General features: G+C 38.8%; 1 protein-coding gene across 1 annotated transcript in view; it reads right to left on the bottom strand.

Annotated features, from left to right (window-relative positions):
- LOC126205577 (uncharacterized) overlaps positions 1-14789 on the bottom strand; it is a 326088-nt gene that overhangs the window by 309203 nt on the left and 2096 nt on the right. Inside the window, exon 2 of the mRNA XM_049938872.1 lies at positions 13143-13296. Coding sequence (XP_049794829.1) covers positions 13143-13296 — 154 coding nt within the window. The remainder of the gene's footprint in view (positions 1-13142; positions 13297-14789) is intronic.

Genomic DNA, 14789 nt, shown 5'->3' with positions numbered 1-14789 from the left:
TGGTAGGTTTTCGATTTCTTCTGAACACACACGAATTTGTTCTTTTTATACTACTATGCTTCTTATTTTGAAGATTTCTTATTTTTACCTCACGTGATTTCTTTGGTTTGTCAATATGTCATATCTTTTGCTTTATTATGAATAGTTCATTCCGAATGTTTTAATTTTCATGATTATCTACATATTGTATAAGTTTATGTCATGTTATGTCTAATTTCTCATAATATTTTTGTAATTCTTTTTTTATGAATATAATTCTGTGCCATGTAAAAAGATTGTACATCATTTTCATACTATGTAATATTTTTGCAATTGCCAGAGATAAAACAATTACTGCACAGTTTTCTCAGATTAGGTATAACATTCTGTTTGGTTAGTGAATGAAGGACTGTGTCGTTATCTGCACTGTGATTTTCTGTGAATCACATAGTTTTTTCTCCAATATGTGACATTAGCAGGCAAGAGTCTGTTTACTTGTCAACCAAAAACCTCAGTCGTTATTACAAGAGACTATTTTCATTGGGTATAGGAATTTATATAGGACAAGATTTAATTTGTTATGGAAGACGATATGTTGGTCAGTGAGGGACTTTTTGTAACATTCCTGATCTTGAAACTTCACCACTGTTAACAACATGGGTCATGGTTGGCAAAAGAGAACTGTCTATGCTGGTCGCTTGGTGACACTTCATCTATTGCTTAATGGTCCACTGCAAGAGGAGTCACTGTCTGGTCACTTGCCCAGACTCCAAACACTATTTGACATTCAACTTCAAGACCAATTTTTGATGGTCATTTGAATGAATTCCAGCCCTTACTGGACATTCTATTGTAATGTTAGTGAAGGTACTTCATGAGTGGACATCGAGAGAGTGAAATCTCAGCTTCATATACAGATATACTGACCCAAAGTGATTGAGGCAAATCTTGGACTGTTAAGGTGTTATTTGTGATGGGAATTTATATGGATTGCAATGACTTCCATTCTGCAATGATATTTTCGTGTACCTAAGCAGAACTTGACAATGCCCTGTGCACAGACTTTTAACGAAAAACCACGTGTTCAATTTCTGTATGTAAATTTTAAATTTATATGTTTTGTAAAAAATTTTTGTACATTCATGCATCTTGTCAAATTTTCGCAGTTTCCACATTGTAAGGCAACATAAAAACGTACGAAGATTTCATCAAATGGGGTGGGGGATTATGAAAGGTGAAGATATACAACGTGACCAAAAGTATCCGGACACCTCGCTGAAAATGACTTACAAGTTCGTGGCGCCCTCCATCGGTAATGCTGGAATTCAATACGGTGTTGGCCCACCCTTACCCTCGATGACAGCTCCTACTCTCGCAGACATACCTTCAAGCAGGTACTGGAAGGTTTCTTAGGGAATGGCAGCCCATTCTTCACGGAGTGCTGCGTTGAGGAGAGGTGTCGATGTCGGTCGGTGAGGCCTGGCACGAAGTCGGCGTTCCAAAACATCCAAAAGGTGTTCTATAGGATTCAGGTTAGGCCTCTGTGCAGGCCAGTCCATTAGAGGGATGTTATTGTCATCTAACCACTCCGCCACAGGCCGTGCATTATGAACAGGTGCTCGATCATGTTGAAAGATCCAATTGCCATCCTCGAATTGCTCTTCAACAGTGGGAAGCAAGAAGGTGCTTAAAACATCAGTGTACGCCTGTGCTGTGATAGTGCCACGCAAAACAACAAGGGGTGCAAGCCCCCTCCATGAAATACACGACCACACCATAACACCACCGCCTCCGAATTTTACTGTTGGCACTACACACGCTAGCAGATGACGTTCACCAGGCATTCGCCATACCCACTCTCTGCCATGCGATCGCCACAATGTGTACCGTAACTTGTCACTCCACACAACGTTTTTCCACTTGTCAATTGTCCAATTTTTACGCTTCTTACACCAAGTGAGGCGTCGTTTGGCATTTACTGGCGTGATGTGTGGCTTATGAGCAGCCGCTCGACCATGAAATCCAAGTTTTCTCACCTCCCACCTAACTTTCATAGTACTTGCAGTGGATCCTGATGAACTCTGGAATTTCTTTGTGATGGTCTTGATTGAGGACTGACGATTACACATTAGAACCCTCTTGAACTGTCGGAGGTCTCTGTCAGTCAACAGACGAGGTCGGCGTGTACGCTTTTGTGCTGTACGTGTCCCTTCACGTTTCCACTTCACTATCACATCGGAAACAGTGCACCTCGGGATGTTCAGGAGTGTGGAAATCTCGCGTACAGACGTATGACATAAGTGACACCCAGTTACCTGACCACGTTCGTAGTCCGTGAGTTCCGCGGAGTGTCCCATTCTGCTCTCTGACGATGTTTAATGACTACTGAGGTCGCTGACATGGAGTACCTGGCAGTAGGTGGCAGAAAAATGCACCTAATATGAAAAACTTATGTTTTTGGGGGTGTCCGGATACTTTTGATCACATAGTGTATTCAGATGTACTGGGCATTTAATTGCAGATAGTTTCAGAATGAGTGGAAATTTCATATTACGAGAGTGAAACAGTCGCGTGTGACATCTGTGGAATAGTCGACTTAAGGCAGTGACAATAGTATCTCTGAACTTGTGTATCTTTGTCTCATTTTAGAGCAGAGAGTAGTCTAGTGTTGGATATGGAGTAAGCTGGCAGACCTTTTAGTGTGGTGCATATTGGAGGAAGATTTTGCTGAAGAAAATTGCTAGGAATTATTAATCTGATGACAGAACTTACAGACATAGCATTTATGGAAAAGAGAGAATGGATTAGCATTAGGGATATGTTTTTAAGGTAATAGTTTTTGCTGGCGCTTACTGATTATGTCAGCGATTCTTTCAACAGAACAGTCCACCTCCCCGCCTCACTTAAGGTCATTTTAGTTTAATCCATTTCAATATGCATAATCGTAAAAGCATTGACTTGTAAGACTTTTTTAAGTTTATTGTTGTCTGTGTGTAATATTTTCATGTGAAATAGGAGTTTAATATACAGCACTGTATTGTAATGAGCGTATTAGTATTTCATTTCATGTAAAAAGTTTTTATTTTTTTTTTAGTATGAGTAAATTATGCTGTAATTTTTCAGGTGAGAGTATCCCCAGCAGATTAAAAAATACTGAAACAATCACTCACAAGACAGATTTTAAAACCCCAAATATCAGACATACCAGATGTCACAAAGAAAAACGAACCACTGTAAAGAGTAACATGGGGCATTTCACAAACTTAACAATCATCCAGCAAAACATGCAATCAATAAAAACTATCAGAAGTTGAGCTCCAATCTTTGAATTGCACAATAGTTTGTGTTACTGAGCACTGGTGTAGAGACACAGAAATCCAACATGTAGTATTATCATTGTATTAAAGGGCAAACTCTTACTGCAGAACTGCTTCAAGGGGTGGTGGATCATGCATCTATATCAGAAAAGGAACACAGTTCAAGTCAAGACATGACCTCAGTACAGTAAGTGAAGACAAACACTTTGAAATTTCGGCTATTGAATTAACAGGGCTTGATATCACCAAGAAATTAATCGTTTTCTGTGTGTATAGATCTCCCAGTGGTAGTGTGGAAACTTTCCTCAATAAATTAACAGAAGTTCTAGGTAAACTCTCACGTGCAAAGGTCAACATAATTCTGTGTTGGCACATTAACATCAACACTAATACCACAAATAAATCCAGCAGCACCCTCATAAATACAGTTCAAAGTTTTGGCATGTCCATATTGGTCAATAGTGCAACAAGGGTTACTACAATGACTGCATCAGTAATTGACCATGTGGCCACAAATATTGACAGGAAAAAGAATGTTATGTAGCTGCAAAATATCTTGGACTATCAGACCATCTCTGTCAAGTAACAAAAGTAAAATTAGGTATCGAATCATTCCCCAAACTACAAGCCTACAAACGACATCTATCAGAAATCAAAATAAAAGACTTTTAAAAAGAACTAGCAAAAAAAGCTGGTGTGAAATGTATAAGGAAACCAATGAGAATATGAAATTCTCCACATTTATTAATTTAACATTGAAAAGGCTTTTCCAAAAGTATGCATGCCTGTATCAACATCTCACAAAACAGATGTATAACAGCAGGTATTAAGAAGTCCTCCCAAACACTTAAATACCTCATTTCCATGAAAAAGAGTCACAATGATCCAGAATTCTTAGATTTCTATCGTAGATACAAAAAGATCTATAGGAAGGAGCTGATTGCTTCAAAGAAATCTTTTAATGACAAAACAATATATAATGCAAAGAATAAGAGGTTAGCAGTCTGGGATGATACAAAAAAGGAAACGGGGAGAGGCAAACAAAGGCAGAATAACATACTGCTAAGGGAGGGGGATAAGGTAATAAATGATCCACAGCACTTAGCAAACTATGTAAACGAACATTATTCAAGTATTGCAGAGAAGTTACTGCAAAAATTCCCCAAAACAAATATAGCATCTGTAAATAATGTAATAAATACAATGATGTTACTTCCAATCACAGAGAATGAGGACAATAAAACTGTTCGAAAAGTAAAAAGCAAAAAGGCAGTAGTCTTAGATGAAGTACCAATGTGTGTACTGAAACAATGCATAGAGATTACACAAGGCCACTTAACAAATATAATAAATGAATCCTTCACATTAAGGATATTTCCAGAGCAGTTAAAACAGGCAAGAGTTGTACCTTTGCTTAAGAAATATAATGCAGAAGACATAGAAAATTAGCAGCCCATTTCCATGCAGTGACCATTCTCAAAAATTATAGAAGCAATTATGAAAGACAGATTAATGAATTACCTGAATAAATACAATCCTTAAAGCAAATCAGAGTTTGGTTTTTGAAGTGGCAAAAATACGGAGTCAGCCATAGTAGAATTCACAAAAGTTGTACTTGATGCTCTTGACAAAGATGAGTGTGTTACAGGCATATTTTTGGATGTTTGAAAGGCCTTTGATACAGTCGACCACAAAATTCTATTAAATAAATTAGAAGCGTTAGGAATAAGAGTGGTAGCTAATGACTGGTTTCGATACTACCTAGCAGATAGGGTACAAAGAGTAGAGATCCAAATAGATCCAAACATTAGATTAGATTAGATTAATACTTGTTCCATAGATCATGAATACGACACTTCGTAATGATGTGGAACGTGTTGGTTAATAAAAGATGTCTGTACAAGATATTACGTTGCACAAAATATTGCATGACACTAATGTTTAAGTTTTTTTTTTTGCCCCCTTAATTTATACCTAAATATTCAGACAATGAGTAGAAGGAGTTGTCATCTAGAAATTCTTTTAACTTATTTTTAAATGTTAGTTGGCTATCTGTCAGGCTTTTGATGCTGTTTGGTAGGTGACCAAAGACTTTTGTGGCAGCATAATTTACCCCTTTCTGTGCCAAAGTCAGATTTAACCCTGCATAGTGAAGATCATCCTTTCTCCTGGTGTTATAGCTATGCACACTGCTATTACTTTTGAACTGGGCTGGATTATTAACAACAAATTTCATAAGTGAATACATATACTGTGAGGTTACTGTGAGGATCCCTAGATCCTTAAATAGATGTCTGCAGGATGACCGTGGGTGTGTTCCAGCAATTATTCTGATTACACGTTTTTGAGCAATGATTACTTTTCTACTCAACGATGAATTACCCCAGAATATGATGCCATACGAAAGCAGTGAATGAAAGTAGGCATAGTAAGCTAATTTACTGAGATTCATATCAACAAAATTTGCAATAATCCTAATAGCATACGTAGCTGAACTCAGATGTTTCAGCAGACCATCAATGTGTTGCTTCCAGTTTAACATCTCATCAATGGACACACCTACAAATTTTGAAAATTCTACCTTAGCTACAGACTTCTGTTCGAAGTCTGTATTTATTACTGGAGTTGTGCCATTTACTGTACGGAACTGTATATACTGTGTTTTATCAAAATTTAAAGATAGTCCGTTTGCTGAGAACCACTGAATAATTTTGTGAAAAACATCATTTAGAATTACATCACTTAGTTCTTGGTTTTTGGATGTTATTACTAGACTTGTATAATCAGCAAAAAGAACTAACTTTGCATCTTCATCAATGTGGAATGGTAAGTCATTAATGTATATCAAGAACAGTAAAGGACCTAAGACCGAACTCTGTGGGACCCCATACTTGATAGCCCCCCAGTTTGAGGAATCAGGTGTTGTTTTAACATTACATGAACCACTTATTTCAACTTCCTGCATTCTTCCTGTTAAGTATGAATTAAACCATTTGTGCACTGCCCCCCTCAAACCATAATGATTTAGCTTATCTAAAAGAATTCCATGATTTACACAATCAAAGGCCTTTGAGAGATCACAAAAAATACCAATGGGTGATGTCCGGTTATTCAGAGCATTTAATATTTGATGAGTGAAAGCGTATATAGCGTTTTCTGTTGAAAAGCCTTTCTGAAAACCGAACTGACATTTTGTTAGTGCTTTATTTTTACAAATATGGGAGGCTACTTTTGAATACATTACTTTCTCAAAAATTTTTGATAGAGCTGTCAGAAGAGAGATTGGGAGGTAGTTGTTGATATCCGACGTATCCCCCTTTTTATGCAATGGTTTTACAATGGCATATTTCAGTCTATCGGGGAAAACACCCTGCTCCAAAGAGCTATTACATACGTGGCTGAGAATCCTACTTATCTGTGGGGAACAAGCTTTAAGTACCTTGCTGGAAATGCCATCAATTCCGTAAGAGCTTTTACTTTTCAGTGAGTTTATTATTTTACTGATTTCAGAGGGAGTGGTTGGTGGAATTACAGTTGTTTCAAACTGCACAGGTATGGCCTCTTCTATTAGTAGCCTTGTCTCTTCTAGTGAAGGTCTCGATCCTATTTTCTCCACAACATTTAAAAAATGATTATTGAAAATATTTTCAATTTCTGATTGTTTGTTAGTACACTTGTCATTCTGTTTTATGGCAGTAAAGTCTTCCTGTGCTCTTGGTTGCCCTTTTTCCCTTTCAATAATATTCCAAATTGCTTTAATTTTACTATCAGAGTTACTGATCTCAGACATGATACACATGCTTCTGGACTTTTTAATAACTTTTCTTAGTACTGCACAATAGTTTTTACAATATTGAACAATTTCGAGGTCAGTACTCCCTCTTGCTGTTAGATACAGTTCTCTGTCATGGTTGCAAGATATTCTTATTCCTTTAGTTAGCAATGGTTTTTTATATGTTTTCTTGGAATTATGTTTAACTATTTTCTGGGGAAAACAATTTTCAAATACCCTTAAAAATGTATCGTGAAATAAGTTATATTTCAAGTTTGCATCAGGTTCCTTATACACTTCATCCCAGTCTAGTTCCTGTAGGCTTTCCCTAAAGTTCGCAATATTTATATTGTTAATTGAACACACTGCTTTGAAAGTCTGATTTGATATACTGCTTGGAGCTATGTCTTGTACTGTAACTAGCTGAGCACCATGATCTGAAAGACCATTATCAACAGGATAAGCAATTATGTTCTTAAACTTATTTTGGTCTATAAAAAAGTTATCTATTAATATACTGCTGTTCTTTGTTACCCGAGTAGGAAAATCAATGACAGAGCTCAAATTGAAAGAACTGAGTAATACTACAAGGTCATTCTTCCTATTACACTCTTTCAAGGAATCAACATTGAAATCCCCACAAATGATAATTTGCTTTCCCCTGTCTGACAGATAGCACAACAAAGCATCCAAGTTTTCTAGAAATAGCTGGAAGTTCCCTGAGGGGGACCTATACACTGTTACAATTATGAAAGTGCCATCATTTAGTTTAAGTTCAGTGGCACATGCTTCCATATGTTGCTCTACACAAAATTTTTTAGTTTCTAAATTTTTTACACTGTGGAAGCTTTTGACATATATGGCAACTCCTCTCATCATATTATCTCTACTTACATGTGCAGCTAATTTGTACCCATTGATGCTAACCTTTTGCAGAGCAGTGACAATGTGATGCTCAGACAGGCATAGTACATCTATTACATTCTCAGTTTCTATATCTTCTAAACAAAGCAGAAGCTCATCAACTTTATTCTTCAATCCCCCAATATTTTGATGAAATATACTAACATTATTTTTCACTTTACTTTTGTGAGTATCTTGAACTTTTTTAACATCTTTAGTACTTGCCTGGCTGGGTTTCCCATTGGACACTGATCTTACACTAAAAAAGAGTTTCCACCATGAGATGTAGTTCCTCCCCCCTTTAAGTTTCCTGCTATCAGCCCAGCCAGTTTACCCTTCCCTTTCTAATTGAGGTGTAGGCCATGTCTAGCATAGTCCCACCTACAGAGTGAATCAACAGGAACCACACCAATGTGTTGCCCTGCACCAGATCCAAGTAGCCGTTCCAACTCCAAATTAACTCTCCTGACAGAAGAGCTCAAATGAGGTCGGTCGTGGCGCTCCAGAACCGACACTTATTAGAACCAAAATATATTAATATAGGGGTTCTGCAAGGTGGCATATTAGGACCAATACTACTCCTGATACACATCGATGACTTTCCCAATACTGTTACTCAGAGTGAAAAAATTCTCTTTGCTGATGACTGAGAAAACAAGAGAACTCCTTGCAGAGAAAGTGAATGAGACTCTCAAGCAAGTTTATGATTGTTCAATAAGCAATAAAGTGACATTGAACATAAAGAAAACTAATGCCATGAACTTCAGTTTGAAGAGGGAAAATGACAACATTAAATTAAATGTAGATAGCACCTCTATAGACTGTGTAAAAAATGCAAAATTTCTAGGAATGAACAATGATTCTCGGTTGAAGTGGTGTGAACACACAGAATGTCATCAGCATGTAATGCCCTTAGAATCCTATCATTAGTGTGCAATATGCAGTGTCTTTTAGTTACATACTATTCATATGTACACTCAGTTCATAGCTATGGCATTTCTTTTTGGGGAACAAATGCACAAAATATGAACACAATTTTCAAACTCCAGAAAAGAGCCATAAGAGTAATAACGAAAAATAGTAGTCAAGCTCATTGTAAAGATCTGTTCAATACACTGGGCATTTTAACTGTTCCATGTGAATACATTTACTAGTCAATCGCACAAATCAAAAATAACATTGGTAATTACTGCACAAACAGCTCTGTCCATGACCATGGAGCAAGAGCTAGACTCAACTTACATTTACCAAGAAAAAATAAACATAAAACTCAAAACAGCATTTTCTACCAAGGAATAAAGCTGTACAATAATTTACCAAAAGAGATTAAAGAAATTGCAAAAAAAACTTATTAAAAAGGCAGCTAAAAAGTATCTGTTATGCAATACATTTTATACGTTGAAGGATTACTTAGATCAAACAGAGTAGGGGTTGGGTTAAAAAAATTTTATACAAATAAATAAGAATAGTAATTATAAAACATACAACTTCCACATAAAACCTTCACACTATGTTTCTTCCCTTCTAATTTCCTTTTCTATAAAAACTTATCCCAAGCTATACATAGCACATACTAACACCTCTTCCTCTTTCTGAGCTCAACATCACACTCATTCTAGAGGGATGCTGACTCAGTTTGTCAGGATAGCAAATGGGAAGTTGCGGTACAGAAAATGGCCCCAAGATCACCTGTGTGTGTGTGTTTGTGCGTGTAGTGAGTGAAGTGTTATGGGACAATGTGTGTATAGTGTGTGCAGTGACTGATAGTGAGATATGAGTGAACAGTGTGTCATTACGTTATTTAATAAGTTATTTGTAAGAAAAAATGTTGTATACCAGGAGTAAATCTAATGATAGTTTCTAACTGGAAGTCTGTAAATGTGTGTGTATACGAATTAGCTTATTTTAGATTGGTCTGAACTTATAAATACTATGACATGTCATATATCCTTGTAAAAAGAGATCTACAGATGAATAAAGCTACTACTATTACTATATGACTTATCGCTATCACATGACTTTCGTCACCTCTGTGTGTAAATGCTTTTTTATAAAAAACAAAGTACCGTCTGCTGAAACATATGTAGGTGTATACAACTGTTTCATCTTACAGCACGTTTTTACTATCGAAACAATGTATAAAGTGTTGCTAAACACTGATACATTCTTATGCGATGGAGGAAAGGACGACATGCTGCTGATAAAACAGTAATGTCATCAGGTACCATAGCCATCTGAAGATAGGTATTATAGCTGGGAACATATTATGACATTGAAATAAAGCACTTGTGGCTAGTAGCTTTGTACCCTCAACACTTCTCATTCTGTCTGTGGAGCAAACCCATCTCAGCTAGAATGACGTTCGCAGCAGTTGCTATTCTGTAATCATATCTTTTGCCCTTACTCAATATAAGCAGCATGTACAGTAGCCAACTGAGGTACATTCTACAATTAAAAGGTACAAGTTTACATGTTAAGTAGACATGATTGCCGGATTGTGGACAAGAGGTGGCAATACTCTTAGAATATGACACTTTTTCTAATGTTATACAGTCTGTCTATAGCGAAACAGGTGACTGACGGTTTAGAAAGTATGAAGAAGAGTATGTCATTGTAAAAATGAGCCACTGGGCTATGGTTTGTGTGTTCAAAAATGCATACAGCTTGCAGATTTGTGTTATTTATTACTTTACACAGTAAATGGATTGCCTCCATCTTGGGCATCAAAGAGAACAGCGAAGTCTTCAATTTTCACGGTAATTTCTGAATACGTGAAACAATATTGGCAGATATGCAATAAAGAGTGGTTTTCTGTCCGTCCATTTTGCTGTGCAAATGGGAACCCGCCCAAGAAGGAAAAACCACGGTATATATTCTTCACTATGTCCTCCAATCTCTACATAAATAACAAAGAGCTCAATTTTCAGCTATTGCTTGATGTAGCTTTAATTGCAGTGAACAAATGACACACGAGTGCGCAATCGCATGAGGTCTCATGGGAATACATAAACGAGTAGGGAAGAATAGTGCAAATTGGCGAGCCACTCTGGACCAGATACATGACGAAAGGTACTCTACATCCCAACCACCAGTTCCTTCCAACAAAGACATCTCTCATCCTTTTCCAACCAGCATCTTTTCCAATACCTCCCACATCTCAATCCCCACTCACAGTTACCTAGAGCCCACATCACATTGTTTTCATTATGACGATGAAAATCGCACTTACGGTGTCGGCGGGTTTTGCTTTGCGTGCTGCAGATGGTAAGTGCACGACGAATGATGGGAAGTGAATGCTATTGAAATCGGATGATTAGACAAATTGGCAGAACCAATGAGAATGTAGTGTTTCCTTAAATGATGTCATGGTGTGGAATCTATGAAACTATGTGGCAGCATAAGGGAATATGCTGTGCAGAATGTAGTCATATAAAACAGAATATTCTATAAAATTCTAATTGTACTGTTAGGTTTCTGAGTAACAACTAAAAACTAAACTCCGTCAAAACAGGGCTTAAGCGCCCACTGACACCGATCAACCACCATATCATCCTCAGCCCATTGGCATCAATGGATGCGGATATGGAGGGGCATGTGGTCAGCGCCCCACTCTCCCCGCCGTCGTCACTTTTCGTGACTGGAGCTGCTTCTTCCCCATCAAGTAGCTCCTCAATGGGCCTCACAAGGGTTCAGTGCACCCCACAAGCCAACAGCAGTCGGTAGACCGGAAGGTCAGCCATCTAAGAGCTAGCCAGCCCTGCAGCACCTAACTTTTGTGATCTGTTACCACTGTAGCAAGGTCGTTGAGTAAAAATAACCTTGGAAATCTTTTTCGGACGATCATTGTGTTACGCTACGGATCAATCCGTCACCACAACCACATTCCTCCAATCACATTTGCTGTCTTCGCCAACTCATAAGCAAACTGTAACATTTCAACTTAATCTATAACTCGGGCTGCGCTACAGATCAGGCCATCAACTCAGCCAGTCTTCCGCCAGTCACATTAGTTGGCTTTGCCAACTCACAACCAATCTGTAACGATATAACAACAAACAATATCCCTTGAAATAGTATCATATTCCGAGAAACATACAAGACAAGAAATAGGTATGAAAGCCAGCAACTAATAATAGCCAGATCAATAAATCGCCAATGTCGTGCTGTCCACGATGAAAACTAAAGTAACCAATTCGCATCTTCCGCCGAAACAAGTCATTAGTTTCAGCGATTCTCATTGGCTACTGCATACTGTCACTCGATTGACTATGACCAATGGAAATGTGTTGCCAACAGCAGCACGCAGCGGAAGTTCCGCCGACCTTGTTATGTGCATTTTAACCCATTATGACTTAGAATGCACATCACATCGCCATCACCCTTTTCATAAACATCATCTATATTTTAGCTGTATAAATAGTTTGGTGTTTTAATCTGAACTAATTTAAAAAAATCAATGGCTGAAGTCTCTCTCCCAACCTTAGTGGGATGGTGTGTAAATAAATTTTATATTAAAAAGAAGACGTCATCGACACTTCATCTTTCTCCATTGTAGCCTCCGTTACACTAATATCTGGATAAAACTTACTTTTAATTTCTGGACCCCAGCCTTGAATTGGAAAACTGTTTTATCGTGTGCTATTTAAGATGATTCTGGCTTCAATAACTGGTACTGACTTCAGATCACGGTACTTGCAACGTCCACACTCACACGCGAGCGCACACACACACACACACACATACACATACGCGCGCGCGCTCTCTCTCTCTCTCTATTGCGCTTCCAGCCGGCGACATCAGGCTACGATAAAAAAAAAAAATCTACAACTAAGACAGCGTAGAGATCAATTAGTACGGTGTTCTGCGAAAATGTACTGACTGCGAATAAAATAGGGCGGCTAACCACAGCGGAGCCCTCCTATTTATTCCTGGTAGCAGCCGTTCCCGTGTCCCACGTAACACGTCGTACGCAGTAACGGCACCTTAAGCTTTGCGAGCCGCGCCGCCTGTATGAGATCAGCGTTCGTGACCTCGGAATCGCTCTCGTGCTGCACGAGTAGCGCTTTATTTGGACTATTAGGCATCCTTTTGGTTAGCTCTTATTAATTTAAAAAACAGTCACTATTCAGCTGAAGCAACTACTAACGAGCAAGATGGGAAACGGTTCTCACCTTTCTCTGAGTCGTCTTTCTTGGTTTCTGACATAGTTCCTGTTCGAGCCCACATTTCTTGGAAGATGGTGGAGGGGCTGAGCTCTCCTGGACTGGCTTCCACGGAACGAGTCGTCGATCTTCAATTGGTGCCGCTTGTGCGACTGTATCTTCCCTGAAAAGTTCACCCAGTATTTAATTTTCATTTACTCATCATATTTTGTGAAGTCTGTCATGAAGGAAACTTTTCAAGAATGTGGAACGGGGCAGGATATAGGCTACATCAATCCGGAATGAAAAACTGAATGAATATAAGCTTTCACCAATAAGGTAGGGAAGAGGGGGAACATTTTCGAATAAAGTGTCACGCATTTGCAGACGACTTTTCCATGGTTTCTGAAAATGTGACATCGGCTCTAATACAAATGGTTCTTTTAGAAGAAATAGCCAGTAGAACCAGCTTAAGAATTTCTGAAAAAATAAAAAATAATAAAAATTAAAAGCTATCAAACAATAAAACAGCACCGAAATTTCTGAAAACACTGTAATTTGGAAGAAAGATTGCAAGCCATATATCTCGAAGGTGCGACTGCCTCAGAGCCAGATATCGATTTTGCTTACAGCGGTGACAACTATAACCACAAAAGGTAACTGATATGGATTTTGTGTGTAGCCTGCCAAACAATCAACGTTTCAAATGATTTTTTTTAATTACATCACGGGGCTAGGTGTCTGGATGGCGTGAACGAAAAAGGATGTTTTTATTGTCAAAAGTAAGTACAGAGGAGAAGCAAGAATGTAAATATGATTACTGCTCGATTCTGTCGTAGCAATATATCACGATTTTCGACCATGCAGTTGGGGAGGAACCTAACAGCAGAGCTTTAAATTCTTCGACTGAAACGAACAATGACCAATTTAGCCCGCCCGGTTGGCAGTGCGGTCTAACGCACGGCTTTCCGGGCGGGAAGGAGCGCCTGGTCCCTGACACGAATCCGCCCGGCGGATTTGCGTCGAGGTCCGGTGAACCGGCCAGTCTGTGGATGGTTTTTAGGCGGTTTTCCATCTGCCTCGGCGAATGCGGGCTGGTTCCCCTAATTCCGCCTCAGTTACACTATGTCGGCGATTGCTTCGCAAACAAGATCTCCACGTACGCGTACACCACCATTACTCTACCACGCAAACATAGGGGTTACACTCGTCTGGTGTGAGACGTTCCCGGGGCGTCCACTGGGGGCCGAACCGCACAATCACCCTGGGTTCGGTGAGGGGCGGCGGAGGGGTGAAGTGGACTGCAGTAGTCGTCGTGGGGTTGTGGACCACTGCAGCTGCGGCGGGGACGGAGCCTCTCCGTCGTTTCTAGGTCCCTGGTTAACATACAATACAATACATTACAATACAGTGACCATATTTACAGCCTTGCTTCTCCTACAAATGTTTATTACTTTGGGCAATAAAAACTGATCCACCGTCACCATCCTCCTACCTAGTCCCACGTTTTAATTTAAAAAATTTGAAATGGAGATTGCTTTGCACCACAGCCCCATGCTCTTCATTGTATGTATGGAGTAGAGAAACTTACTACAAACGTAAATGAGCTCGTTTTACGGAGTTAATTATGCCGCTATATTTTGTAGAAATAATAAAAATTATCTCCAACATTCTATC

This window comes from Schistocerca nitens, chromosome 1 (assembly GCF_023898315.1).
Source record: "Schistocerca nitens isolate TAMUIC-IGC-003100 chromosome 1, iqSchNite1.1, whole genome shotgun sequence".
In the NCBI taxonomy this organism is placed as follows: domain Eukaryota; kingdom Metazoa; phylum Arthropoda; class Insecta; order Orthoptera; family Acrididae; genus Schistocerca; species Schistocerca nitens.
The sequence above is the reverse complement of the archived record's forward strand: the minus strand, read 5'-3'. Positions and strand labels throughout refer to the sequence as shown.